Here is a 26,107-nt window from a genome sequence, read left to right as displayed (position 1 = left end):
GGATGTACAGCTGACAGCTGTCTTGTCTTCTCTTTAGTTCCTCCCTGCTCTGTGTACCAATCTGCTGAATACCTAGAGAGGGAGCTGCTCTGAATCCTGGATTTCTCTCCCCAAAAGTTCTCTCTGGGAGCAGACACATAGCACTGGGCCACAAGCTCCCAGCTCTGCAGCAACGTCCCAGGCTATGGAGAGCCTGTAGTCCTCAGTGGGAATGTTCATAGGATTGAGTGGGATTAATGGCTAACAAAATTAGTTTTAAACTCATGACTTTAACGAGTGATAGTGATAGTGGCAACCTTTTGGAGAATGTTTCATCTGTACCTTCATTCACAGCCAGAGCGGTGAGTCTTTGGCCCAGATCTCGCGAGTACTGAGACCTGACTGCCTTTTTGGATTTGAGTCTTGGCTCCCTACCAACATCTGAAAGGCTTGCTGAGAAATCCTAATCTTAGATAAGCGGATGGCGAGTGGTCATAAAAGGTCCCACATCAGGTCCCATCAGTCTCCGAGTTTCCTTTGGCTTGGATTTCCTGAGGGTGCAGGCTTTGTCGGCAGGTTCTTGGCTGTTTCAAAGCCAGCATCCTTGTTATCAGAAGCTTTGATTAATTCAGAAAGGCTTTCAGCCTGCACTCTTTGGGGTGGAAGCTGAGCAGCAGCTGAGGTCAGGCAGAGTGTGTCTTTCTCCAAAAAGATACTGTGCCTTACCATGACCTCCGTGACGTGGGTGAGGGAGGTTTATGTCCCACTCTGAAGTTGAGCAAAAGTGGTTGCTGGAGGTAAGACGATCAGCTAGAAGGACCTGCTTTCCATGCGTGAAAACATTACTGTTGCTTCAAGCTTGTATCTGTCAAGAAGCCTCTTTGACATAGGTGTCATCCTTTTCCTTCATATCCTTTGTGATACTAATTTTGCCAAGGCCACGTGGACTTCAGCATATTAAATTCACCTGAGGTGTCTTCAGGGCCTCTTGCCTTATTTGATCTTCTCTTTTATAGGAGCTGCCTCTTTCCAGGAGGCATTTTCTTCTTGATGCCTGCACTATTTCCTTTATGCCATATTCCTCAAGCCAGGTGGAGATTTTGCCTTTTGTTTTCTGTTCAGATCTGAGGCTGGCTGCCTTTGTTGCTATTAGAAAGTAGTGTTTTGGCTCAACGCTGCATTTTGCCTTTCCCTCACTGCACTGTCCTAGGTGGACTGGGCTGTAAACCTCCCTCTAATTTATGACTTTGCTTTCTGTGTTCCTCATCTTTACTGCAAATTGAAAACATGTCTCTGTAGGGTGCTCCAACTGGAAAAAAGGGCCTTGATGATTGTAATGTTCCAAACAATTCATTTCAAGCACCAACGTGATGATTATAGTTTGTCGTTTCTAGAGAGTAGTTAAACCTCATGTAATGAGGTTGCCAATTATCTCCCGGTACTCCCCGGTGTTTAGTGACAAATCAAAGCTACTTGGTGTACGTAAGTGTGTTTGCTTGTCAAGCCTGTGGCCTGTCACCCACAGCAGGAGATAGGGAGGATTTTGGATGCCTTGGCACGGATGTTGCTTGGTATGTTAAAAGGTGGGAAGTTGAGGGACTTTGGCAGGGGTGTTGGAGAGCTCTGGGACATCCTCCTGGTTCCCTTCCAAACTATGGATGATCCTATGACCAGTGCTGCACGTTGATGGTCTGAGGAGTTGAGTTTTAAGTACTTCAGCAATGAAGAGAGACTGAGGTTTCTTGTTCTTCCCAGTGTCTCTTGCCATGGCAATGAGAATTGCTTTTCAGTCGTTGTTTCTGTAGTGTGTTGGGTGCATTGGGATAAGGATGTTAAATGAGCTGGGCCTTCTCAGCCTGAGAAGGTGAGTTTCTGTGCCATGTTTGATACAGCTTGTGGGTTCTTCAAGTAGATTTTTGAGGCCTTTTGAATCCAAAAGACCTTTTCCCATCTGGTGAATGGGTTCAGCCTCAGATGTATAGCTCCAAAGTGCTGCTCCAAAGCATTCAGCTAAGCTTTGGGCCACCAAGGTGTGGGGTAGTGTTTATCACGCCTTTTGTTGGGATCAGCTCCAGTGAAGAAGCGCCATGCTTAGCTGTTGTGTTCCCCAGGGAATGTCTGTCCCCCATCAGACATTTTCCATCCCCCCTTCATATCCAGCACCATATGCCAGGCAGCTGAAAGCACATCACTCTAGTCTATTGAGAGATTTTTAAACTTCACTGTTGACTTTTAATCTTGTTCCCTGAGGTGTTTCACCCCAAGAATTGAGACAGATACGGCAGCAGCAGGTGTCAAATGATTCATTTTAATGGGTGGCAGTAGCAAGATGAGAAGATATTAATTTCTATGGAGATCCTTCTGTCATTTCCCTTAGAAAATGAAAGGGAACGAGCTGGCCCTGGCTGAGGAGATGGTGGAGGCTGCCAGGCATTGCCTGCGTTGCCTCTGCGCTCTTTGCACTGGGTTTGGTGTTTTACCCTCCAGCTGATACAGAGCCCTGTTGCGGTAGATGGTGGTCAAACATGCAGCGGAGGACAGGATCTGTCCCAGAAAACTCACACCCAGACACACAGGGAGGAGAAGCAATGAAGCATTGGGACTCGTAGCCCAACACTGCCAGACAAGGCAGTTATGAAGGTCTCCTCTCTTGTGTGAGATGGTGCAATAACTCCACAAAATTTTTGCTGTCCATCCCCAAGTACAAAGGATGGATTTTGACCTTGGTAATGCATGACGGTTAGGTACCAGCCTTGCCAACTTCAGAAATAAATGTCCATGATCTTTAACGCCCTCCTGCAAAAGAGAGGCTGTCATTGTAATTATTTGGCGGATAAAGTTAAAGCTAGGCCCTTTGTGTTTTTGCATTTCAATTGGCACAAAACTACATCTCGAGGAATCCATTAATCTCAAACTGAACTCCCGAGGCACAACAAGCATTAATACTTTAAATATGGCTTTTCAAGCTCAGCGCTGCCAAGTCCACCTTTGCCTTTTCCCTCCTTTTTCTGGCAAGAAGGGGAAATTCTGTTGGTGGCCTCCAAAGAACTGAAGGAGGCAGCAGGTGGCTTCTGAGATCTATCCACATCTGAATCCCCCCACCCCTGTTCGTCCCTTCCAGTATTTTTTCCTCTTTTTTTTTTTTTTTTCCTCTATTCTACTGAAAAATACTATACCTCCTGCAGCTTCATTATGTTCAGCAAATCCTTAGGAAGCAAGGATTTTATACAGCATGAAGAAACATTTCTGATATAAAGAGACCAGAAACTGCAGAGTGGACCCTTCCAAAAAGGTTAGATCAAACCTAATTATAACCATTTTTCTCCCCCACCTGCCAAAGAAAGAGCCAAGGGGACCCAAGCAGAGCCTTGACAAAGAGCTGTGCGTTCGCTTGCTGAGGCCAGTGCAATTAGATTTTTGCACCAAAAAAAAAGCCCTAAGGGAAAACAGAAGCCAACACTAAAGAAATCTGTCATCTGCCAGACCCTGGTACACCATAGGGGACATGGGGGATGGATTTTCAAAATGCAAATAGAGGTCCATTGAGGCCTCACTACACTTCAGCAAGGTAATTTTCAAACTTAATGATTTTCACATTTAATTCAGGGAGAAATTAGTCATCAGGTATTGAGATAAAGCAAGGCTCTCTTCTGTACTGGGGTGCTCTCCTCTTCAAGCTGTGTTATCTCGGCAATAATTAAAATGTTCGCTGAAGTAGAAAATGTGCTATCTATCTGATTCATTAGCCAGATTTCCCTTTGTAAGGTAACTCATGTTTGCTTATCAGAAATAGAGACGGGCTTGGAGAGGAGGACTCTGGACGCTAATGATTCGGGAGGGAGGAGCCAAGGGATCACAAAAGCAAGTGTGTGTGGATCTTGCACGGTGAATAGCTAGCACGTCCTCTTCCACCCTTGCAGCCACCAAGGCTGGTAGGGTGTGCATGGAAGGCGTCACCTGGCTGGTGAAGCTCTGGGTTATGGGAACCCACAGGCTAGCACCCCTCTCCCAGGCATGAGGTGTTCCTTGTGACCGTGGGTGGCTGTGGCCCCAGGCTAAGCAGGAGAATTTCAGCTTGCCCCCAGATGTGCTGCAGGAAGGTGTTCCTCAGCAAGTGAGCCAGTGTTACATGAGAATAAGAAAATGAAGCAAATCTGGATGGCAGGAGAAGGAAGGGCCAAGTGTGAGCTAGGTTCAGTTGTGCCTGAAAGCTTGCAGGAGTTCGTGCGATGCTGAGTACAGTACTCATGACACCCGGCTGGCTCTGTGTTGTTCATGGGGAGCACGTAGGGAAAGAAGGAAGAGAATACTGGGCTTTGGTTGACTTCCCTATGGGGGAACAAAAGCAATATTGGAAAACATCCTTCAAAATTTCAAAATCATATGTAAGGTATAAACATAATGACAGATGACTTCTTTGTACCCTCCTGGTATCTGAATCTTTAGATTATGCTGTTCTGGTGTTTTACTTTGTTCTGGTGTTGCCACATTTCAACCAGCTTGTCTGTGCAGAACAGAAAATTACTCCTGATTTGAAGTGAGTTTGTCCTGCAGGAGAGCAGCAAGGCACCTGCAGCACCTCGAGTAGAGCCTACACAAAACCACCTCTCACTTTTTCCTCTCTTCTAGTGATCCCCAAAGTAACAAAGCACTTGCTCTCCAATCCCGTCTTCACCTGTATCATCCTGGCCGCCTGCATGGAGATCGCGGTGGTGGCCGGCTTCGCTGCCTTCCTGGGGAAGTACCTGGAGCAGCAGTTCAACCTCACCACCTCATCTGCCAACCAGCTCCTGGGTGAGTAACCACAAGGGCCACCAAACCTCCAGTGTCCAAAGTGTTCAGCATGGCTGGTAGCCACAACCAGTCTCACCGGTTAGGCTGCACAAAAGCTGACTGGCCCAACATCTAGAAATGTGCCCATGAGTAGGAGGGCTGGGCTCCAGTTGTGCCTTGGCTGCAGAGCCCAGAGCAGACCTCTGGCATCCTTCCTCTCCACTGTAACCTGCTGCAACCGCTTCCCCTATAGCCGAGCCCGTTGTGTGAGAAGTGGTATGATACAGCCAGGATATGAAAGTACAGCAGAAGTCCCAACCAAACTGGGCCGTTTGGTTGCCCAAGACTGCAGTTGCTTGCCAAGCAACACGGCTGCCCATTGAACTGCTTGTCTCGTGGTTCAAGTATCCCAGAGTTCTCCAGCCCATCTTCAGTTGGGTTAGGAAGCCCAGTTTCTGCTGCTAGTCCCTCCTTTTCCCTTGGACTGGAAATGACAGGGTTGCAGTCAGCAGTTCAAACAGCTGAGCTAGTGCAGCTTGGTTGTCTTTCAAGTGCCCTCTTCTCCGACCGTGCTATGCTGCCGCAGTTTCCCATGTAAATATTTCTCAGTGTTCATTCGTTCCCTGTCAGGACACTAATGCACAGGCAGGATCTTCATTTATTTTCTCCTGCTGCTCATTCCCAAGCAGGCCCAGCAATTTGTTCATGACAGCAATTCTCTCAGCAGCGCCCAATTAAGATATCTGTGAGGTGATCTTGGATGATCTGCAACCACAGCTCACCAGATGGGCAGCTGGCAGTCATCTGTCAAAAACTGGGATATCATGAAATGGGTGGATCTTAATATCAAAATAAAAAGCTTGCAAGCTGCTCTCCTGACAGTTATTTATTTCCCATTGAACTCATTGATATCTTCTGGTTTTGGCCTGGTTTTCCAAAAGAAGCAGTCCCCTGCAGTCAGTCTTGCCTCCCCAGCAGCACAGGAACTCACTGGTGAATTTTAACAGGATTTGATAGAAGGGCAGATGTCGTAAGGATGTTAGGCTCTTCCATCTTTCCTGAAAAAAATAAAGGCTTGGCAAACAAAATCATCTTCACTGTTAACCCACTGGGAGAAGGAAAACCTCTGTGCTGTTTGGTGGTGAACACCTGTCCAGTCAGCGTGTGAGTGCAGCTGGATCGTCAGTGAGAGGGAATGACCTCTGAGACAGAGCACGTCCTGCCTCTGACCTAGCAGTGGGAAAGGAGACTTTGATACTTCTTCCACACAACAGCTTGTTTGATTTAAACAAGTCACTACCAGATTTCCCACATGGCTTTTGTGGGAGTCCAGAAATGCCAGGATTTCAATGCACTTCTAAGTTTAGCCCAGGTAGGTAAAGTCTGGAGTATAACTGGCAGCAAAGGAATTAAAGTGAACCCAGACAAGCTTAGTGTGATAATGGCTTTCTGTGCCTGGAAAGTGAGTCACTTCTGGCAGTGATTTTGCATCTCACAGTTTAGGAAGATTCTTTAAGGGACAGTTCTTATTTTCAAATGCGTCTATTGCCTAATCTGTGATGATCAGACTGCTGGGAGATATACCAAGCAGGGCTCATCCAAAGTGTCTGGACACCTCGGAAAATTCTTGACTTTGCCAGCTGTTGCAGGAGGCATTAGAGATGCTGCTGCTTAGGTTAGAGTGGGCCTATCTCAGCAATTTTGGCATCTCTCTCTAATATGGATGAGAACTGGAAGAAGATCCTGGTTCCTCTGTGCAAGGCAGCATACCCATTTGGATCCATTCGTCTCTTTCTGGGCAACCTCAAGGAGTGAGCAAGCGGCTGCATGGTGCTTAGTTGCCGACTGCGGTTAAACAACAACAGTGCTACTCCAGCAGTTGGTCATTGAGAGGTTTCCCCATGATAGCACACAGATCTCTGCTGTAATAGTGTCATTTGCTGAGCCTCACTCACACTTCTTACTAAATGATTTTTCCTCTTGCAGGGATGACAGCAATCCCATGTGCGTGTCTGGGCATATTCCTCGGTGGCCTCTTGGTGAAGAAGCTGAGCCTGTCTGCTCTGGGAGCCATCAGGATGGCCATGCTGGTGAACCTGGTGTCCACAGCTTGCTACGTGTCTTTCCTGTTCCTGGGATGCGATACAGGACCTGTGGCAGGGGTTACTGTTCCCTATGGAAACAAGTGAGTCCCCAGAGAGTTTCAGGGTCTCACACAGCCTTGCCAACGTAAATGCCATGTCATTGTCCTTGATGGGTAGCCTTCGGGTAGCGTTGGCCCTTAGGCAGCCATGTAGAGACAGCATATAGAAGGCAGTGTCCTATGGGGCTCTCACTTTGGGATATTTTTGTGCCACTTGTCACTGTGAGAATTGAGTACCTGCAGCTGACAATGGAGTTTTACTAAAATCGGTCAAACTGAATCAAAAGGTGCCAGACCTGATTCTGCACCCGTGGTCACCTCCGTAGCACTGTGTCCACCGCACTGTCTGGTTTCTCCTGGCAGAGAGGGCTATGCTCTGCTTTGTACGTTTATTTAAGTGCCTGAGGGGAATTTGTAGAACCACATTTTAGATGCCTGGAAATTCAGATACGGTGAGAAGAGAGTATACGTGGCTCCGGCCTCGCTTTCATGGGAGAAATGAGGGACACGGTGCCCTGTAGCATTCACAGGATAGAGTTATTCTGTATTTTCTTTTCTGGTGCTCCTCAGTATGCAGTGGGGACTCTTTAGAAGATGGCAACTTCAGGCTCTCAGCTCCTCACAGTTACCGTTCTAAAAAAATACAGAGCAATCTCCACAGCGTGTCTTTGGGTTTCCTTGGGGCTTCTTGTTGGGGTAAGAAGGCAGCCCAAGCCTCGCATTAGATTCCCTGTTGCAGAGGGATAGTGGCCATGGCATTTCTGTCCCCAGGGAGAGGCTGTAGCCTGGATTTCTTAAAGCTGGGACCCGGCTAGCCTGCCCACTGCTTTCAGTAATTTGTTTGCCCTAACCACCCCCCTCCAAAGCCATCTTTGTGTGGCACCGATTGGAAAAGCTGGCTGATGTCATTACACTCATGGCTGATGTAATTTCTGTTTCTCTTACAGCTCAACTCCAACCTCATCTCTGGACCCGTATTCCCCCTGCAATAACAACTGTGAATGCCAAACCGATTCCTTCACTCCAGTCTGCGGGGCAGATGGGGTCACGTACTTGTCGGCCTGCTTTGCTGGCTGCAGCAGCACGGTGAGTGGGCTTTCCTTGGGACCTCTCGCCTGTAGGAACGATTTTGTGAGCACGAGTGCGTGAAGTTAATGTGTCTCCAGTAGAGCAGCCATTTACAGCCAGTGGTGGTTACACCCCCAAAAGCTAACCTCGTACCTCAGGTGGGCCTGAGCCGCTGTTGGTGTTCACTCTTGTTGCAGAAACACCCGCTGACTCCGCAGCAGTCTGCCAGGGTCCCCCACAGAGCGGGATGGGATTTCCCATCATTTTACTCCTCTGGTCTTTCTCCTCAGTGTGGAAGCAGAGGAACACGAGAGGAGATCTGCACGGTTGTCCACTGGCAGAATCCAGATCTTCTGCAAGAGCTCCCTGGCCCAGACTCTGGGACTAGCTTCTCTTCTCCTGCAGCTCCGCATCTCCCTGCTTTATCCACTTGCCTGGATTCACCCTGCCCAATCCTTTTATTCTTTTTCCCCTTGCTCTTTTCCTGAATCTGGTTCCCAGACACATATGACAAGATCATGGTTTTATTCACCCTGTTTAAGCTTTCCTTCCACTCCTCTTACTTCTCTCTCTTTCCCTGCTTGCTCTGAGGCAGCAGCAGGAGCAGTTGTCAAGAGAGCAGAGACTCCATCCAAAGACATTCTGCATTTTTCAGTTCTTCATATCTAAAAGTTTATTTCCTTTAGAAGACTCTTAAAGACCAAACCATCTCTGCATAAAGATGATGTGGGGAATTTTTAACAATATCTTAAAAGCCTGCTTTTCCTTTTTTTTTTTTTTTGCTGCTGAAATGCTAATATCGTCTCAATTACCCTAAAAATGAGTGCCTGCTGATCCTGTGGGTGGGAGCTGGTGGGGTTCCTGCAATCCTTGCTCCCTGCCTAGGGCCGAGCCGAGTGTGGTGACCACTGCCACACTGCCTGCGTGGAGTCCATAGGAGGTCAGCCTGGTCACAGGGACCTGGGACAGCAACACGATCATTTTAACAAGAAGCCAGCTTGTACAGGGCACACGGAATAGTGTCTCGCCAGTTCACTGAGCCCTTTGCAAGAGGACAGCCGGTGTGGTCCATGGCTGGAGTGAAGGAGCGACCTTCTTGCTGTGTGGTTCAGAGCTGAGCTCTGGCTCCTCTGGAAGGAGCAGAGTAATGAAAATTCAACTCTGCCCCTTCAGTCTGGAGCTGCCTGACCTTGTGTTCTGCAAAAGCAAACCTCTGGGCAAAAAACCTTGCTCTCCCTCACCCTCTCTTACTCATTCTTTCTTATTTTGCCTTTTTGTCATCATTTTGGGGTTCTTTTTATCACTTTGTTTTGTGGGTTTTTTTGCAGTAACATTTTGATCACAAATTAGTGAAGCAATAGCATCTTCTGGAAAGGGCATTATCAAGAATTATGGACCAGTTTGGCCATGGAATGGCCCCGAGGCAAAGCCAAATTGCCAAATCAGGTTTTAAACCCATAATCCAAGTAATGACCTGTCTAGAGGGTCTTGTGAATGTTATATCTTGTGATGAGCCAAGGGTTGCTTTTTACTGGGACATAAAATTCTCTGAATGCTTTATTTAACTTTACTGCATTGGACACTTCTGACTACCTCTCTCCACTTTTCCTCTGTGAACAATTTCTAAAAGCAATGTGTAGCTCAGTTTTTTCTTTTCTATTTCTTCTCTTCCTGAGCTGGTTGCAGAGGTGCAAGAAAGCTGTAGGGGTATCGGTGCTGATAGGCAGAGCTTTGGCACCCTCAGGAACTTCTCTTTCAAGCCATTCCTGGGTGTGACCCTTGCGTACGAAGCCTTACACTGTGCATCTTGTTTGTTTGATCCCATTGCTTTTCTCAGTGTCCCTTTTGGCTGGAGACGCATGAATTCCAGCCTGGCATTACCATGCTGGCATCTCATGGCTTTGCACTGAAGTACCAGCCTGTCCCTTCCTTGTCAGAGCCAGGGTTTAAAAAACCAAGCAATTAAAAAATGGGTAATTTGCATAGATAATTACCCCAATCTCAGAATGCTGTTAAAGGTGGAAAATCTGTATCTGTGCAGCTTCACATCCACATGGAAAATCTGGGTATGCAAGCTGCTGTGGAAGACTGGGATAACGTGTGGTTGAATGCAGTGGGGTTGCAGACGAGGGAATCTATAGCAATTTGGCACAGGTAGCAAGAAGTTGCCTCTCCACAGGACAAAGGTAAAACTCCATCTTTGATGTTCCCGTGTTTGATGTCTGAGAGTTGTATAGCGTGTCAGTCAGAAATAAAAGATCAAAGATCTGCCAGGTAAGGCTGAGGGGCAGCACTAAGCAAGCAGATATAGCTGGTACAAACTACTTGCACCACTTTGGGCTAGCACCTTGGTGCAAAATGGTCGAAAAAGCAGATTGAGGGGCAAAGTTTCAGGCAATGGAGGTGGGGTCCTGCCTCGTGGTTTGTTCACCAGGTGTAAAATCGCGCCAGTGGGAGAAAAATCTCCCCCACCATTGCCAGAAACAGATACTTTCTCTCCATCGATGAGAGCCCAAGGGCAATAAGCAGCCAGTTCTGCGTGTTTGCCGTGATGAGAATTTTGTCCCAGGTATGTACTTTCCTGGACTTAGATGGGTTTTAATCCGCTGGGCTGTGTCCAGGCTGGTTGCTAGCAATGCACTACAGTGAGAGCCAGGAACTAGCAGTTCCCGTTATCTCTGTGCAAACACCACTGCAGTGGTGCTAATTGTCACCATCTCGAAGGCTTCAGGTGGCAGTTTCTAACTCGCAGCCCAGGAATTTGTGATGTTAATTATTGCTTGCCAGCCAGAGAGGCACCTGCAAGTCTAGTCCAGCTCTCCTGGAGTTCTGCAGTGCAGTCTCTCTTGCCCTCTGTGCAGTTATTTGGAAGAAAATCATTTGACTCCTATGCAGAAGGAGAAGATTGGTGTCAGAAAGGCTGGAGCAGTATCCCTGCAGATCCTTATCTTCGGAGGCGGTGAACCAGAAAGTGTGCTTTTGTATGGTCCTAAGGGGACCCCAGCGGAAAAGCAAAGGAATTTCTGCTTGAACGTGGTAGAGGGTAAGGGGAGGAGATATAGCTGCTTTTCAATATGTTTTATTTTATGGCATTACTCCTCTTACAAACATGTGACTTGCAAACCCAGCGGGCTGATGAAGACAAGCCATGAATCATTTATGACTGTTTCGTTCTGTATTCGTTAAGGGATTTCTTGGTAGTATTGTGCGCCTTAATTGCACTGATATCTCCCACTCAGAAATTCAGGAGGGCGACTTGGAAAATAAGGAAAAAAAAAAAAAGAAATCCCTAAATCTGTGACTAGCAAACAAAGCTTCTTTTCACATCCTGCACTTGCTGGAGAGATCAAAGAAAAATGCAGTCATTTCACCCTCCTTCTGATCACATATTGATAAAGTTTATCTCTCCTGACTTCAGCTTTTAGCTCCACACAAATCCCTCTGAACCAGATGGCATTTATTAGCCGTGTAGTGCACTTGAGTCCAGCAGTGTCAGTGTCACCGAGCTGTGATAGCTCAGCTCTTGGTGAGCCACAGCACCCATCATGGGTGGCTCCTTCCCGGGATTCAGGGTGCTGGAAGCAGGCACCAAACCTGCAGCCGACAGCAGGGCTGCAGATTTACCTGCTCTTGATGTACTTCAGTTTAATTGCAACAGCCCAGAGGACAGAGGTAAATAAGAATGTAGTTAGGACCATAATTTGGGGATCTTCCTTGTTGCAGAGACACAGATCGTTTCTTTATTCTCCTCCAAAGGGGTATAACTTGGTAATAATTTTGTCACAGTGACATTTATGGGAGAGACTTGAAAGGAACAGAAGAAAAGAAACAAGCCAAGGGACCGCTTTCCTGTCCTGGTAGCATGCATCAGAGCTGACGTGCTTCTGAAATCCCTTCCAGACCTCCCTCAAATAAGCACTTAGGAGTTACTTAATTGACCATTAGAGGATTCAGAATTGCTGTTGGCAAGCCCTCCTTGCAGAGGGCAGGTGGTGGGGACCATGGCTCTCATTTCCCCTGAACCCCTGTGCTCTTCCGCAGAACCTCAGTGGCTGTTCGTGCCTCACCTCGGTCCCTGCCGAAAACGCCACCGTTGTTCCCGGCAAATGCCCCAGTCCCGGCTGCGAAGAGGCCTTCTTGACATTCCTCTGCGTGATGTGCGTTTGCAGCATGATCGGGGCCATGGCGCAGACACCGTCAGTCATCATACTCATCAGGTAGGAGCGCTGGCGGGAGGATGCCATGAGCTCTTGGGGTGGAAGCAGGGCTGGGGGACCATGGGGTACTGCTGGGAGCAGAGGGTCCCACACAGCTCCTGGGCCTCTGACTTTTTGGCTGCTTGTCCCCATATAAATATCTTTGGGTTAAGCAGAGCGTCAGAGCATCAGAGAATCCTCCTTTGACTAAGCACTCCCTGGTGGAGACACCTTGACAGAGCTGCCCATATTTTCAAAAGATTTTAAACCTCCTCAGCGAGTGAGGAGTTATGGGCACAGGCTTTCTCATACGTTACTGCCTTTGCATGGAGGCAGGAGCCGGGGACATGAAAGCCCAAGCAGTCCGGCCTGAATTTCATCCCCATTGTTTAAAGTGTTAATTAAATAATTTTATCTCTAAGCCACTATTTCACTATGTAGCACCTGGTTCATCCGTGGCATCGCCCCATCGAGTTCTGTGCCTACGGTACTGACTTGCTAGAGAGAATACGGGAATTGCTCAAGTACAGCTTTGGTAAAATGGGAGTAAGGAGGGACTGGGCTTGCAAACAGAAAAGATCCCTACAAGGATGCTGCAAAGAAAGGTGGCAGATTTGTGCTTACCAAGGCTGGGATTAGCGTGGGAAGGGAAATACAGATGTGCGGTTTCCAGTTCAGATAGTAAGGACATTACAGCTGCATCAAGAAGGGTGCAGAATTGCAGCCCCGTGCTCCCATCAGGTAATGGCTTAATAAGATACCTTTAGAGATGGCCTGGAGATCATAGAAACCATGGAAAAAGGAAAGCCTAGCTTTGGTCGGTACTCCCCTGGCTAGAGTTTAGCTTGTCTCACCCTGGACCAAGTCCAAGAACAGAAAGAACTTGAAAGTCTGAAGGACATCTCTGAGTTGAACCAATACGAATGGGTGGGCAAAAGTAGATTATTCAAATAACTGACCTTGTGTTATTGCCAGACACGTGGAACACTTCACCTTATGATATACACATATATCTAAGCCCACATTTATCCAGAATTACTTATCTCTCCGGGTTGTCACTTACTGAGAATAATAACCAGAGGCATAAATAGCAGATCCATTCTGCTGCCTGGAAAATTCCAATAAAATTCAATCAATAGGATCTGTCTTAGAAACACTCTTGAGTGGTCTTGGACAGAACAGCTCTGTGAGGGCATGTCTCCCTGCAGGATACAAAATGAGATATTCCATCTACTAGTTCGTTTCTCTCTTTGCATCTACAGTAGCTAAAGGGAAATCAAATTTCTCATGATAAATATTGTGGCAAAAGTAATTTGAAGTTTGAAGAGTTCTTTGTTCAAGGGAGCTGCCAGCACCTGTAGGATCCTGAATGGAAACGTCTTAGTGTGGACTTCAAATGAGATAAGCCAGTCACCAGCCAGGAAGAAGAAGAATATAAGGGAATAAGAAAAGCAAAGGGAATATTAAAAATATTCAGCTCACAGCTGTAGGAAATAAACAATTCACACATCCAAATTAGTAACTATACTCCCCTCAGAATCTTTGATAGTTAATAAAATGTACAGGGAAGGCATCTTCGCTATATACCACCTCATGCTGTCTTGCCACTGACATCTTGGATTGCTAAAAGAAAGTTTTGGCATATGAGTGTGTTCCTGGTGTCCATGGCAGTGACAAGTGGCATCAGCAGCTCCTATGGTTAATTTAAAAATGAACTTCAGTGTCTAAAAATTAGACATCTCATCTAGACAAGTCGTTTGCTCACTGCTGTAGTCAGTGAGAAATGGAGATGTCTCCAGGTGGCTGCTTTTACTCCACCCTAAGGTATGGCTGTTGACTTTGGTCTTAAATACAAAAAAGTGGACAGAAGAACACCACCACCGATTAAAAACCCGCTGTGAATATTTCACATGATAATCTATCTTTTGCATAAAATAAACTTTAATACTCCTTCTGTTTCCTTCATTTCCCACCCAACTGGAGAATCCTATTTGAGCCAAGCCATTAACCACTGGAACGTTTTTCCAAGGGTAAATACTTCCTGGCATAAAGGCTTTATATTGAACCTGAGAGTCTGCCTGGGAACTCTGCTGAAATTCATCCAGAGGTCACAGGCTTCGTGCAGGAGTCACGCTATGGTGTTATGTGACCTGGGTAGTGTGTGAGATGAGGGCAGGTAATCAGAATGGTCTTCTCTTAACTTAAAACCTATTGCTGTTTCTGGCTGTTTTATGGGTATTGTCTAATGCCCCTCCAATGTATTTACACAGGGGACCACCACTGCCACCATGGATGCCACTGGCAGTGCCGCCTGCAGACCTCTGTAAGGAGCTAATGGAAGAGGCAGCTTAGGCCTTTAAAGTTCCCCTGTGTGATGAATCTGTTCGTATGGGGATCACTGTCCTGCTTTCCTAGCCTTTATGTACTATGGGAAATAAAATGCTATTATGAGACTTAAGACCAAATTAATGATTTCTGAAATTCCAAAGGCTTTGCTGAGCCTGCCCCAAGAGGATGACTTTAGCCAGTAGCATCCTTGAGCTAAGCGTATTAGAAAGTGATGAATTACTTTTTAAAGCACCTTTGAAGCAGAACGCTAACGCAATAGAGTGGGTTGTGTTTGTAGCAAAAGGCAATGCAACTGTTGTCTTCCCAGCGTAATAAAAAAATCGCATGCTAAACTCACGCCGATGGAAACTGATCTTGAGCATGTCGTCACTGAGAGGTTTGATTTAACAGGCTGAACCTTTTGGTCCGTCATCTTCCCTTCGCTCTCTTGTTCCCGGTAGTCTGGGGAGTTTCAGAACAAAAAGTTCTCTCTCCCTCCAATTCACAACATCTGGAGCCTTGAAAGCATGATGGGGAGCTTGTAAATGATGATTTGCTGGGATGGGAATTTCATTTTTCCCCATCCGACGACAAGATTAGCTGTTGTTATTAATGACTTAGCTAAATTCCTGAACCTATCACCGACCCAATTACTTTTGGGGCTGTAGGCAGTTCAGGCAAAGGGAGAAGAAAAACTTCATTAATGACTTTTTGAAGAGGTGGTAGTGGCATCCTGGTTGACAGCAGAGGATGGCCACAGGGTGTGTAATCAAAGCAGAACAACAAGAATCAATTTCACTCTCTCCCTCCCTCCTCCCTACAGAACCGTGAGCCCCGAACTCAAGTCTTACGCTTTGGGGGTGCTTTTCCTGCTTCTCCGTTTGCTAGGTAGGTACGAAAATGTCATGTCCTTCTCTCCCATTCTTTCCTCCCTCACGGAAAACTGTATTTTTGTCCTGCAAAAGTTGATTTTTTTACTCCGTACAACACTGTGGTTGTCATGAGTGGGGTCTGACACAACGGGGTCTGAGCCCTGTCTATGATGGATATCACATCAAGGTTCCTGAAGGCACTTTTCCTGCCGTTTGAATTGTGTTAATGGAAGAAAATGCAGTGTTGCATGAGAAATGACCATTTCTGTCATGGTCCCACACAACCAGTTACTCTTCTGTAGCTGTTATTAACATGTCAGCAGCTTGCAAAATTACTGCTGCGTTGCATATTGCTGAAGTAGAGGGAGATGTATTTTCATCCTCCTTTGAGGGACAGGACCTGTGTTATGTGGTGAGCTTTGGGTCTCTCAGAAAGGAAACCAGTAAAAAGAGACAGAGTCCCTGTATCCTCCCGTGGGTTAATATCCCATTAAAATGCATATAGCTGCTCCTCTGGACCAGGATGTGCTTCTCATGTATGAATTAAAAGGAACACACCAGGCTGTTGTTCGCCTGCTTCTTGTTTCTGGGTGGAGTTTTTTTTCCCCTTTTGAAGAGACGGCTGCTATTTTAAAACTCTTGTATTTCAGCTCATTAATCTCAATGATTCAGGGCAAAATCCTCTGATCCATCACTGTGTGTCCATCTCATCCACGGGGTTTCTGCATGTTGCGGGCATAGAATTTACATTTTTTTTAGCGGGGCGCGGGCAGTACCTCCCCTGCGTGACCCCTCCCCAGTCTCAAAGGAATGAGCTGGAGAGTAGTGCCATCTCTCAGGCAACAGCAAGACACTAGGAAGTATGGGACCAAAAATCCAACAGTACCATACATTGCTTTGAATAAATATTTATTTCCTTTTTTTTTTTTTTTTTTCTGTAACATCTTATTCCCCATTGGTAGAAAGGAACTTGGTGGTCCCAGACCAGTTTACGATAAAGCCAGTTAGATTTTTATTGCTTTTGGTGAAGTGGCTGCAGTCATACAGAAAGCTCCATCAAGTAATCTAACCCAGAGCTCTGATAACTCAAAGGGAAGCTTCTGGGTTGGCTTGGGTCAGCTCTGGTTCAAGCCTTGCAAAGACAGCATTTTTTTTTAGCTGTCGGGGCTGCTCTTGGGTTTCGGCCTGTCTTCAGCTCTCGCTGGCTGAATGTGGAGTGTCAGCAGGCAAGTGTACGAGGAGGATGGCTGTGGGCTGCTGTTTCCAAAGGAAAAAGTACTTAAGGGGGGAGATTTTCTCTCTTTTCTCTTTTCCTTTCCAAAGAGAGAAGCCTCCTGAGATAGCAGCATCTTGAATTCCTCTAAAACCAGGCTCAGATGTGTATGCTTGAGTTGAATAGATATTTTTTTTCTTCCAGTAAAGAAAGCATAGTAAGAACTTAACCTCAAATCTTTATATGTTGTTCTGTCACTACGGAGTTCCCATGAAATAAGACAATACATCCTGAAGCATATCAGCAATGTAGCTAGAACCCAGAGAAAATGAAGAGAAAGATACTTTTCAATATGAGCAAGGGTATCCAAATCTTACCCTTAACAACCTGAGGTTTGAGAATAGCTTCACTGATTTATTTTAAAAGCTTTCCAGTTCACCTTTAAGCTTTGACTTAAGAAGAGAGTGATAATAGCTGCTTCTTGAACCAAAGGAGAGCATTAAATATAGGAGGTATGAGACCCGGAGGTGCAATCGTAGCTAATAGATCTCAGTAAGACAGAAGCAGCTTTTTCAAACAGTCTTACAGGTTCTACAATGAAATATATATATAGGAGAAATTTTGCAGCACTTTACAGTAAGAGGTAAAACATGATTGAATCTCTTTAATATTCACTGTAATGACATGAAACACGGTTGAATTCTCCTGGATGTATTATCTTATTCCATAGGAATTCTGATGTGAGAGGGTAGTGTAACAGTGTCTTCATATAAAAGCGTTACTCCAGTTTCTCAGAAAAGAGAGTAAAGCAATGCCATTGGAGCCAAAGGTTTGAATGGAAATGTCTGGAATGGTAAAGCAGTTTAGACTTGTAAGATCCTGGATGCGTCCTTCCTCGGTGGTGTTCACCATGCATCCTAGCAAAACCTGCACTTACCAGGGCATTTCCTTTTTTTTTTTTTTCCTATGAGTCTATGTTGTTTGCCTCTGTTCTTCCAACATGACAAAACCACAGTGTTTCTGTCTCAGAAGGACTTTCCAATCTGCAGTGCAACCCCTCAACTCCCTTGTCTCAGAGGGTCTAGTCACCAAATCATTCCTGTGAGTCTTTTGTCCTCTCTGGTAAAAATGACGTGAAACATTCACTGGTTGCTAAAAGCTTTTCACAGATTTTTCTTTAAGGTTTCCACATCAATTCCTGCATTCACATACGCGTAGCTTTTGAGGTTCTATAAAAACAGATCCTTCCTCAAGTCTTATGAGGAGCGATTTCCAGGCCAAATTACCTTGAAAACCTGGAAAGCCATCTGAAGCCAGCAGGTGGGGATGAGAGCTCTCTCTGAGATTCAGCCTGTGCATTTCCAAAGCTTTGTATCAACATCTCTCAGCACGTTAACAAGTAGGGGCTCACACCTCAAAGTTGTGATCCAAATGCAGTTTTCTCTTAGTCCAGAAAGCACGCGGCTTCTGCCTCCTCGGTCACTGCCACGTCTGGGTGTTACCCCCTCAGGCGGTGGCCAGCACCAGGGCAGCACTGGGCACACAAACCGCATTCAGCAGCATAGTCTTTTTGCTTGTTTCTGGCAGGATCCCAGCTGAATTTTTAAATTTTAGGTTGAGTGTGTGGTTGTCCACAGGTTTCAACAAAAAAAAAAGCATCTTTTAACTTAGAAGCAGAACCAGCCCAGTCTGGAATTTCTAGTCACTGAGATGACAAACAGGGAGCTGGCACTGACATTTTTTCCAGAACATAATCAGGTTTTTAGATGTGATGACTGGAACTAGTGTCTCTAAGAAAAAGATTGTCTTGCTTTTGTATTATCTGTTTTTATTTACTACATTTGTGCTATTAATGACTGGTTCAAATGAGTACCAAAAGCCCATATAGCCTTTCTTAATGCCTGCATTTATTAACATGTAAGGAAGATCAAACAAAATCTGCAGAGCTCTCGTCATCGACAAAATAAAAATAAAGAGATCTCGGTTACCACAGGGAACAGTGAAGACAACCAATTTATTTGTAGTCTTAGGATACATGTCATGAATGTCACTATTTTGTTCGTGACAAGCTGAAGGAAGGTAGCTTTTTTAAGCCTCAAAATTGAGGTTAATGATGAAACTGGATCCAAGATTAAACACTTTTCTGTCTAGAAACTGCAATCCTTGTGTCTGTTTGGTTATATGTGTATTTATAGAGTCTCTGTCATCACAGCACCTACGGATGGAGCGATACTGTCGAGGGTATGTCATGTCTACCTGCTGTTTGGTTCCAATAGATACAATGCTCTCCTCTGCTTGCTGTCCCACAGCAATGACTTTATTGATCAGGGGTTTTTCCAGGGTTTATCTGCTTCCAGCCTCCCCCCATAAATACAGCAGAAGGGAGAGAAATGGTTTCCGTTATGTAGAACATCCACATTTTCTTCTGAGTGCTGCACGCTCAGTGCACGTGTGCTGGCTGGGGAGTGCAGAGCTGGAACGTCCTAACCACTGTCGGGGCAACGTGAAATAGGGGGCCTTACAATATCCCTGTAGAATGGGGAAAAGTAGAGAAGAAAAACATTGCCTTTATTAGTTAAATGAGATTGGAGTGATTACTTTGCTTCAAGATTGCAGCTCTGCTGCCAACTATGATTGAAAAATGCTCATCAGTAGTTAGCTGTGGGAGAATCCTGCTGTGATACTTCATTTAATGGTGCACTGAAATTTTCCCTTCTTTTCAGATTTAGTCTTTGGCGTCTATTAGAGGCCGTTGTTTATTTCCCTTAGACTGGGAGAAAGCCTTCTCCTCTGTCAGGGAAAGGTCCAAAACAAGATATCAGTGCCCCAGCTGATTTCAGATGGTGAACTGGAGTCCTGTGACATCCTTCAGGTGAATGCCCCAGAGTGCAGAATTACTAATTTCTAAACAGAGAGCAAGCTGCAAGGCTGTCTTCCTCCTCTTTCATTTACCCCTCCACTCAGTCTCATTAGGCGAACGAGAAGCTTAATAAAAGCCACTTAAACTTGAGTAAAATCCTTCCTGCATATTGATATCAGCAGGAATCTCTTCCGTAAGTGTTGAGTCCAAGCGAAAAACTCATCCACAGACTTTGTTTAGGTTGCTTTAGAACTTAAAAAAATTAGAATCAGAGGCTGCAGCTGGGACCATTAACCTCGATAAAGTATCCTCGCTTTCCATTCCCTGCAGTCATGTCTTCTCTCTTTATCATAAGGATCATAAAAGCATGATTTGTCTCTCTTATTTTGACAGGTTTTATCCCACCTCCGCTGATCTTCGGGGCTGGAATTGACTCCACGTGTCTGTTCTGGAGCACGTTCTGTGGCGAGCAAGGAGCCTGCGCGCTGTATGACAACGTGGTCTATAGATACCTGTACGTTAGTATCGCTATCGCCCTGAAATCTTTTGCGTTCATCTTATATACAACCACCTGGCAGTGCTTGAGGAAAAACTATAAAAGATACATCAAGAACCACGAAGGTGGTCTCAGCACTAGTGAGTTTTTTGCCTCTACTCTCACCCTAGACAATCTGGGGCGGGACTCGGTGCCCCAAAATCAATCACATAGGACAAAATTTATCTATAACCTTGAAGATCACGAGTGGTGTGAAAATATGGAGTCTGTTTTATAGTGACTGTGGAGGGGGGAACTATATTAATAATACAAGGGTCCTTTTTAATAAAAACAAGAGAGCAAGAATGAAGAAACGCAACTGCAAAATAACAACAGCAACACAGGAAACTTTTGTCTTTTTCTCAAAGTCAGACCCAGCGGGGATTCTTGAGAACAGCATCTTCTAATGGGATCACTTGTGACATCCTGCGGGGTGATGGAGGAAGCAGGGAGCCGCTGGGGCTGGGTACCAGCCCCTTTGATGACAGTACGAGCTTCCGAGGAGGGCATCTGCAGAGGTTCACCCAAGAGCTCGGCAAACGGACAGGCTCGGGCGCGAGGCGTAGAGAAAGCAAGATGATAACAGCGATGCTGGAACAGGCGTTTGCGGTCGCAGGGGATGCGTGGAGCCCCACAGCGTGGGCTGAAGAGTCAGCCAGTCTGGGTGCTGTTCAAACCCACTGCGCTCTGTGATGGCAAAGAGGGGAGCGGTGCTGGAGTCATTCCACCAGTCCCGCTCTGTCACCAGCCTCGAGGCCACAATAAATACCTTGCAAGCTGCTGGAAACCTTCCAGGTGGCGAGCAATGCTGTCAGAGGTATCCAAGTCCTTCCAGGCGAGGCTCATTCGCAGATCGCAGCTTCACAGTGGTCTGTGAATAGCTGTGCTCAGATCTCTCAAACCCAGTAAAGTTCGAGGCATTTGCTCACACTTGCCAAACGTGCTGTCATTTTTAGAGGGGAATGAATTCCAAATACTTGTCTGTGTAGTCCTCTAATAAGATTTTTTAAAAATTATTTTCAAATCTATGTTAACCCTTAAATCGCTGACACTTTTCCATAGGGAGGATTTATTTCTGCTAGTTTGGGGAAGGATCCTGTTTCATTCACCCAAACATAATGTGACTCAAGGGGTTTGTTTAATCCTCTGCGTTTTTTATCCATACGCCTTCATTCTAATATGCTACCAAGCCAATGAAGACACATAATATGTTTTTAAAAAAGAGAACGAATGCACTGTGTCTCTATAAAAACAATTGTCAGTTGGAGAATTATAGATAATATGATTTACATAATATAGTTTTTTCATATTCTATGTGACTCAATGAATACATATATATATATATGGAGAGGCTGTTTATGTTCTCTCCAGTTTTTAAAGATATATATATAATTTGCAATCTAGAAATTGTGTGGTGGATGTTTTCTTTAAAGTAAGTGTGTGCGTGTGTGTGTGTGTACAAGGTGAAAGGAATACGGAACTTAATCCTGCAGCCCTCACAACTGATATTTTTTTCACCTGAGAAATTCCACTGACTTCGGTGGAAGCCGTGTGAGGAAGGTGGAACGATCTCCCCTCCTGGAGGCCACGTTTTGCTCTTAGATGTGCAAATAGTGTTCCTCTGGAAGGCTGGGTTGTGGGAGTAGAGGCTGGCCAGCATTGAGCACCTCTGAAATTTTCCTTCAGATCCTCAAGAAGCAGCCATGCAGGAGCAGATTTGGCTTTGCTTTTGCAATGCAGTCTTATCTCAGCCTGCAAAAATCATAGGGAAGCTTTCATCTGATTTCAAGAAGCATTGGGTCAGGCTTATTTTGCATGCCTATTTTTCTTTTCAAAACCATTCCTGCTGGGAAGCAATACAAATTGGTTGTGTTTGATGAGTTTTCCCCGGGAACCAGACCCATTTCTAATGGACTAAATGTCAGAAGGGTTTTAAGGGTTAGCATCATAATCAAAAAGCTCTTTTTTTTTTTTTTTTTCTGTTTGTGTTTTGAAGCTGTTGTGAACTTGCAGATGTTTAGAGAAGTAACTTGGCGTGTTGAACTGAATGCTGGACGTCACTTCCATGCAGCTGGCGGAGGGGCTGATCTTCCCCAAGTCCTTGTCCATTGCTGGCGGTGGACACCCCAGAGCTGGCACAATTACAGAGGCTTGATAACTTGCCACTTATGTTCAACACCTTTTTAGCAGACTTTGCTCTTATCTAGGCATAGAAACATGGGTGTGGGGTATCACATTGCTTCCACTTGACTGACTTTACATGTGTGTTTGTAATTTATGCACAGCATTATATGTTCAGCAACAATAAGGGCAAAAAAAAAAAAAGGGTGTATCAAATAAACTCCACTGTGCCAAATACTTGACAAATATTGTAACTGCAGATATTTGAATCTTGGTTTTCAGCCATGTTAAGAATCACTTGATTAATGAAGGCGTTTAAGGGAAAAAAAGAGTTTTAAGCTATGCAGTGCCGTTGCTCTGTTGGATGGTAAATGATGCTTTTTAGACCATTGGATTGGTTTAGTATATCCTGTCTGCTAAAATAGAGATACTGCATCCATAAAACAATGAATTTAGAAAAGGCACAGGGTGCATAACTGTCTCATAAAATATGTATAATTGTCAAGTATAAGCCTTTGAAATCATTCTGTACAGTTCTCTTCATTCTGCAAATTTATTACTTAGACTGCTGTCTTTTCAAATGTTAGCTCATAATTTTATACTGTACACACGCATTCAGACTCAAACACAAATGTCACAGAATAGAACCTTTCTAAAAGCCTGATTGCTTGAAATTCTATAACCCCTTTCACTATTTCATTTTTTTTCCCCTCTGGATGTCCAAGGTGAAGGAGAATAGCATGCTGACATGATGCAAAACAAACTGCCGGTGTTCAAGAGCTGTGGTTTGTCAGTACAGTCAAGAGTCCTCCTTGACCGGAGTTATAGAAACAGGATTCCAGGACACTGAGCATTTTCATTTTTGTTTTTGTTTATCTTTTTTCATTTAATCTCTTCTATTGGTATGTATGGGAGAGACAGTTGAATGGGGTTACTTACATTACTTTTAAGCTGTAACTTAAAATTCCTGTGTGATTGTTGTTTTGTTTCTTTTGATAATGTGACTTTTGAAAAGCTCTCTCCCCATCCCACTTCTTTTTTTTTTTTTTTTTTTAAAGGATGTATCAGATGCTTGCATCATATGAAGGGCTTTACTGTCAGTACTTTGGTACAGATTCAAGAAGAGAGCTTTAGTTTAAAGAAAACACACAGACCAAAACTTTTATCCATCCCAGCAAGCTCTTTGGTTTTATATGATTTCAAAACCACAAGCCAATTTTGCCTGCGACCCCATTTTTGTTAGAGAATAACAAATGAAGGGTCTCAGACATCCTCCGGCTTCCCAAATTGCAGTATGGGCCTTCGCCTGTCAGCACTTCGCTTCCATCCCGCAACTGCCTTAACCATGCAGGACACAACAACAAGGATGGAGTCAGAAAAATGCCCATTCCTGGGAGCAGAAACAGGGGCATGGTCTGAGCTGTGCAGTCCAATTCCAATGTTGGAATTATTTTCTCCATATTCAAGGGCATTGAAATTCAGGGTTGAGACCTCAGTCTTGGCAAAAATGTTACTTTGACATTTCCAAGGACTGTGTTCCCTGCATGGCTGTCTGCTACGGAATGGGGTGTTGGAAAAAATAAACTACTTGACATTTAGCAGTCTCTGTGGGATTGTCCTGTTGCCTTGCATGACTTCAGGTTGGGGTTTCCTTTCCCTTGCACAGATACCACCTTGGCACAGTCCCAGTGGAATCAAAAGGGGACCCCAATCTAAAATTGGTGCAGATGACACTTTGAATCAGTTTCTTTGCATCCTTGTTAACAAGGGGATGCATTTTCAGAACCTTCTTTTTATACGTATTGAAATCCTACATGCTTCTGACTTTGCCCAGCACATCTTGGATATATAGTGGGATCGAAAAGGCCATCACTTGAATTCTCTAGACAAACCTTCCATTCCTTGGGAATTCAATCAGTAGCGGCCTCACACTGCCATATCCCTGCCAAATGCACTGAACTACTCTGTTCTGCTGCTCTTCATCTGAGTTGGGTCTCACCTTGCTGGGAGGGTCAAAAGGGAAAGATGCAGAGAGGAATTAGCTTCAATTAGCTGAGTTAGCTGTGATTCAGAATGCTTCAGAATTGAATTGATGGTCTGCAGACGTTTGGAAAGTGATTGGAGTATTTCCAAATGGCTGAGATGCATTGACATTTTTTCGGGGGGGGGGGGGGAACACAACAAAAAATTAAGAGAATGAATGAGATTTTGAATCCTTCCTATGCCTGTCAGCGTTCTATGTTCATCACGTTGCTGTAGGAGGCAATGTACTTCAGGTTTACCTTTGTGTCCCAGTCAGACACATTTTTTTTTTTCTCAGTAGACGAGGTCTTGGGAGACAGAAAGGTGACTCCATCTCGTAACCAGCAGTTTCAGTCCGCAGCAAACCCAAGACAACTTGAGGGCTACCAGCACTGTGAACCTTTAGCCCCTGAATCAGCCATGGCTCTTGCTGCCATGTGAGAGTTTCTCACAGGTGGGTGTGTTGGGCTCAGTATTTTCTTAAGACTTGGACAATCTTGGTGTGATGCTTGTTTTATTCTTGGCAAGTGACATGAGGAATTGTCAGTATTAAAGACATACGCAAATGCTTCACTGGACTGATACGATAGCAGCTTTTTTCCTTTATTCACAAGGGTTTCCAGACTCATTCCCACTCTGTCTTTAGACACAGCCATGCTCATCTATCCCCTTAATTTCACATGAACTATCTTTGCAGACCGAAGCAGGTTTGTTGTTGATCTCTCTCCACACCTCCTTAATGCCTGTAAAGTTCACAGCTTTTCTGTGGGTAGGGCAGAGCATCCCTGAATATAAGCAATAATACTGACCTGTTCCCAGTTACATTACGAGTTTTTACTTTCTTACCTAAATCTGAGTTCACCTCTCCCAACATCCCATGCCGCTGCTGCTGGGACTCGCCTTTTTTGTTGGCAACAACTCCAGGAGACAGGCAGCCACGATGCAGTTGGTGTGAACGTAGACAGCAATTTATTAAGACAGGCAATGACGTGACGGGAGCCTTTGGCGTGAGCCAGGCTGGGCTCTGTTTATCTTATGGTTGAGACTGATCCAAGAAGGAGAGGAACAACCAAGGCATTGTGGCTGAGCTTCCCAGAGTCCCTGAAAGAATTCTCCACCCTTGAGTGCTGCTGGGTAGACCTACATGTCCTACCTCCCCGAGACCCACAGTTTGTGGGCATTTCTTCCAAACTGACCGTCACCTTCTTTTCTCCAGCCACGGCTCTTCCTTCCTCCCCATGGCAAAGCACAGCTCAGCTCTCCCAAGTCAGTATGAGGTGGTCGGAGTTATTGACTGGCATTTACATTTGCCTGGGATGCCAGCAGGTCTCACTTAGTATTACATATGCTCACAATATTATCGTTTGTTCTGCTTTTATATGCTAAATCTATTTCTTCTAGGCTGGAAATTATGTTTTCTATCATTCCATTGACATTTCTAGCCAATCTGAGTCTTAATACGATTGCTTCGCTGAAAAATGTCCTTTCAGCAGTTCTTAGACATTAGGTACTTCTTTATTAACTAGTGATCCCAAGTAAAATCTTTGACCATTGTCTGCTCCCTGAATCCAGTGGAGCAGAAGGAGGCTCTGTCAATTCAGAAGCAATACTGGTGTTTTCTTTGATAGAATATGAGCTTGGACCACTTTTCCTTCAGCATCAGTCTTGCCACAGCTGCTTGGCTGTGAGCATCCTTCAGTCCCAAAAAGGACACAAGGAATTTGGGAGGAGCCACATGGACAGAGGAATCCATTTAGATGGCTGCAAGCGTGGGACCGTAGGATGTATGTAGTGTATCTGCTGTTCCACTTGTCAAAACCTTGCTTCAGTCTCTGTTTGATGAATGGAGTGACTCCAGGGATGGGGTCTTTGGGATGCCATGAGTTTGTGACATTTCCACCACTTTCTTCAGATTAAGTGTGGCGGAGCGGAGTGTCATACCCCAGGAAGGAAAAAATTAGCAATACCCTGACAGCTTGTAGTGCTGGGTTTGTTGT

The 26,107-nt window shown here is 45.1% G+C and overlaps 1 protein-coding gene across 2 annotated transcripts in view; it reads left to right on the top strand.

Moving 5' to 3' along the window:
- The window catches only part of SLCO3A1 (solute carrier organic anion transporter family member 3A1), a 140,969-nt gene extending 116,710 nt beyond the window's left edge, over positions 1–24,259 (top strand). For both annotated transcript variants that reach the window (XM_086757445.1, XM_086757444.1), the window contains 6 exons: positions 4,609–4,773; positions 6,739–6,937; positions 7,843–7,981; positions 12,005–12,180; positions 15,311–15,375; positions 19,826–24,259. In XM_086757445.1, coding sequence (XP_086613571.1) covers positions 4,609–4,773; positions 6,739–6,937; positions 7,843–7,981; positions 12,005–12,180; positions 15,311–15,375; positions 19,826–20,205 — 1,124 coding nt within the window. In that variant the 3' untranslated portion in view covers positions 20,206–24,259. The remainder of the gene's footprint in view (positions 1–4,608; positions 4,774–6,738; positions 6,938–7,842; positions 7,982–12,004; positions 12,181–15,310; positions 15,376–19,825) is intronic.
- The last annotated feature ends 1,848 nt before the right edge of the window (positions 24,260–26,107 follow it).

The sequence above is a fragment of the Chlamydotis macqueenii genome, chromosome 12 (assembly GCF_036417535.1).
Source record: "Chlamydotis macqueenii isolate bChlMac1 chromosome 12, bChlMac1.mat, whole genome shotgun sequence".
In the NCBI taxonomy this organism is placed as follows: domain Eukaryota; kingdom Metazoa; phylum Chordata; class Aves; order Otidiformes; family Otididae; genus Chlamydotis; species Chlamydotis macqueenii.
The sequence above is the reverse complement of the archived record's forward strand: the minus strand, read 5'-3'. Positions and strand labels throughout refer to the sequence as shown.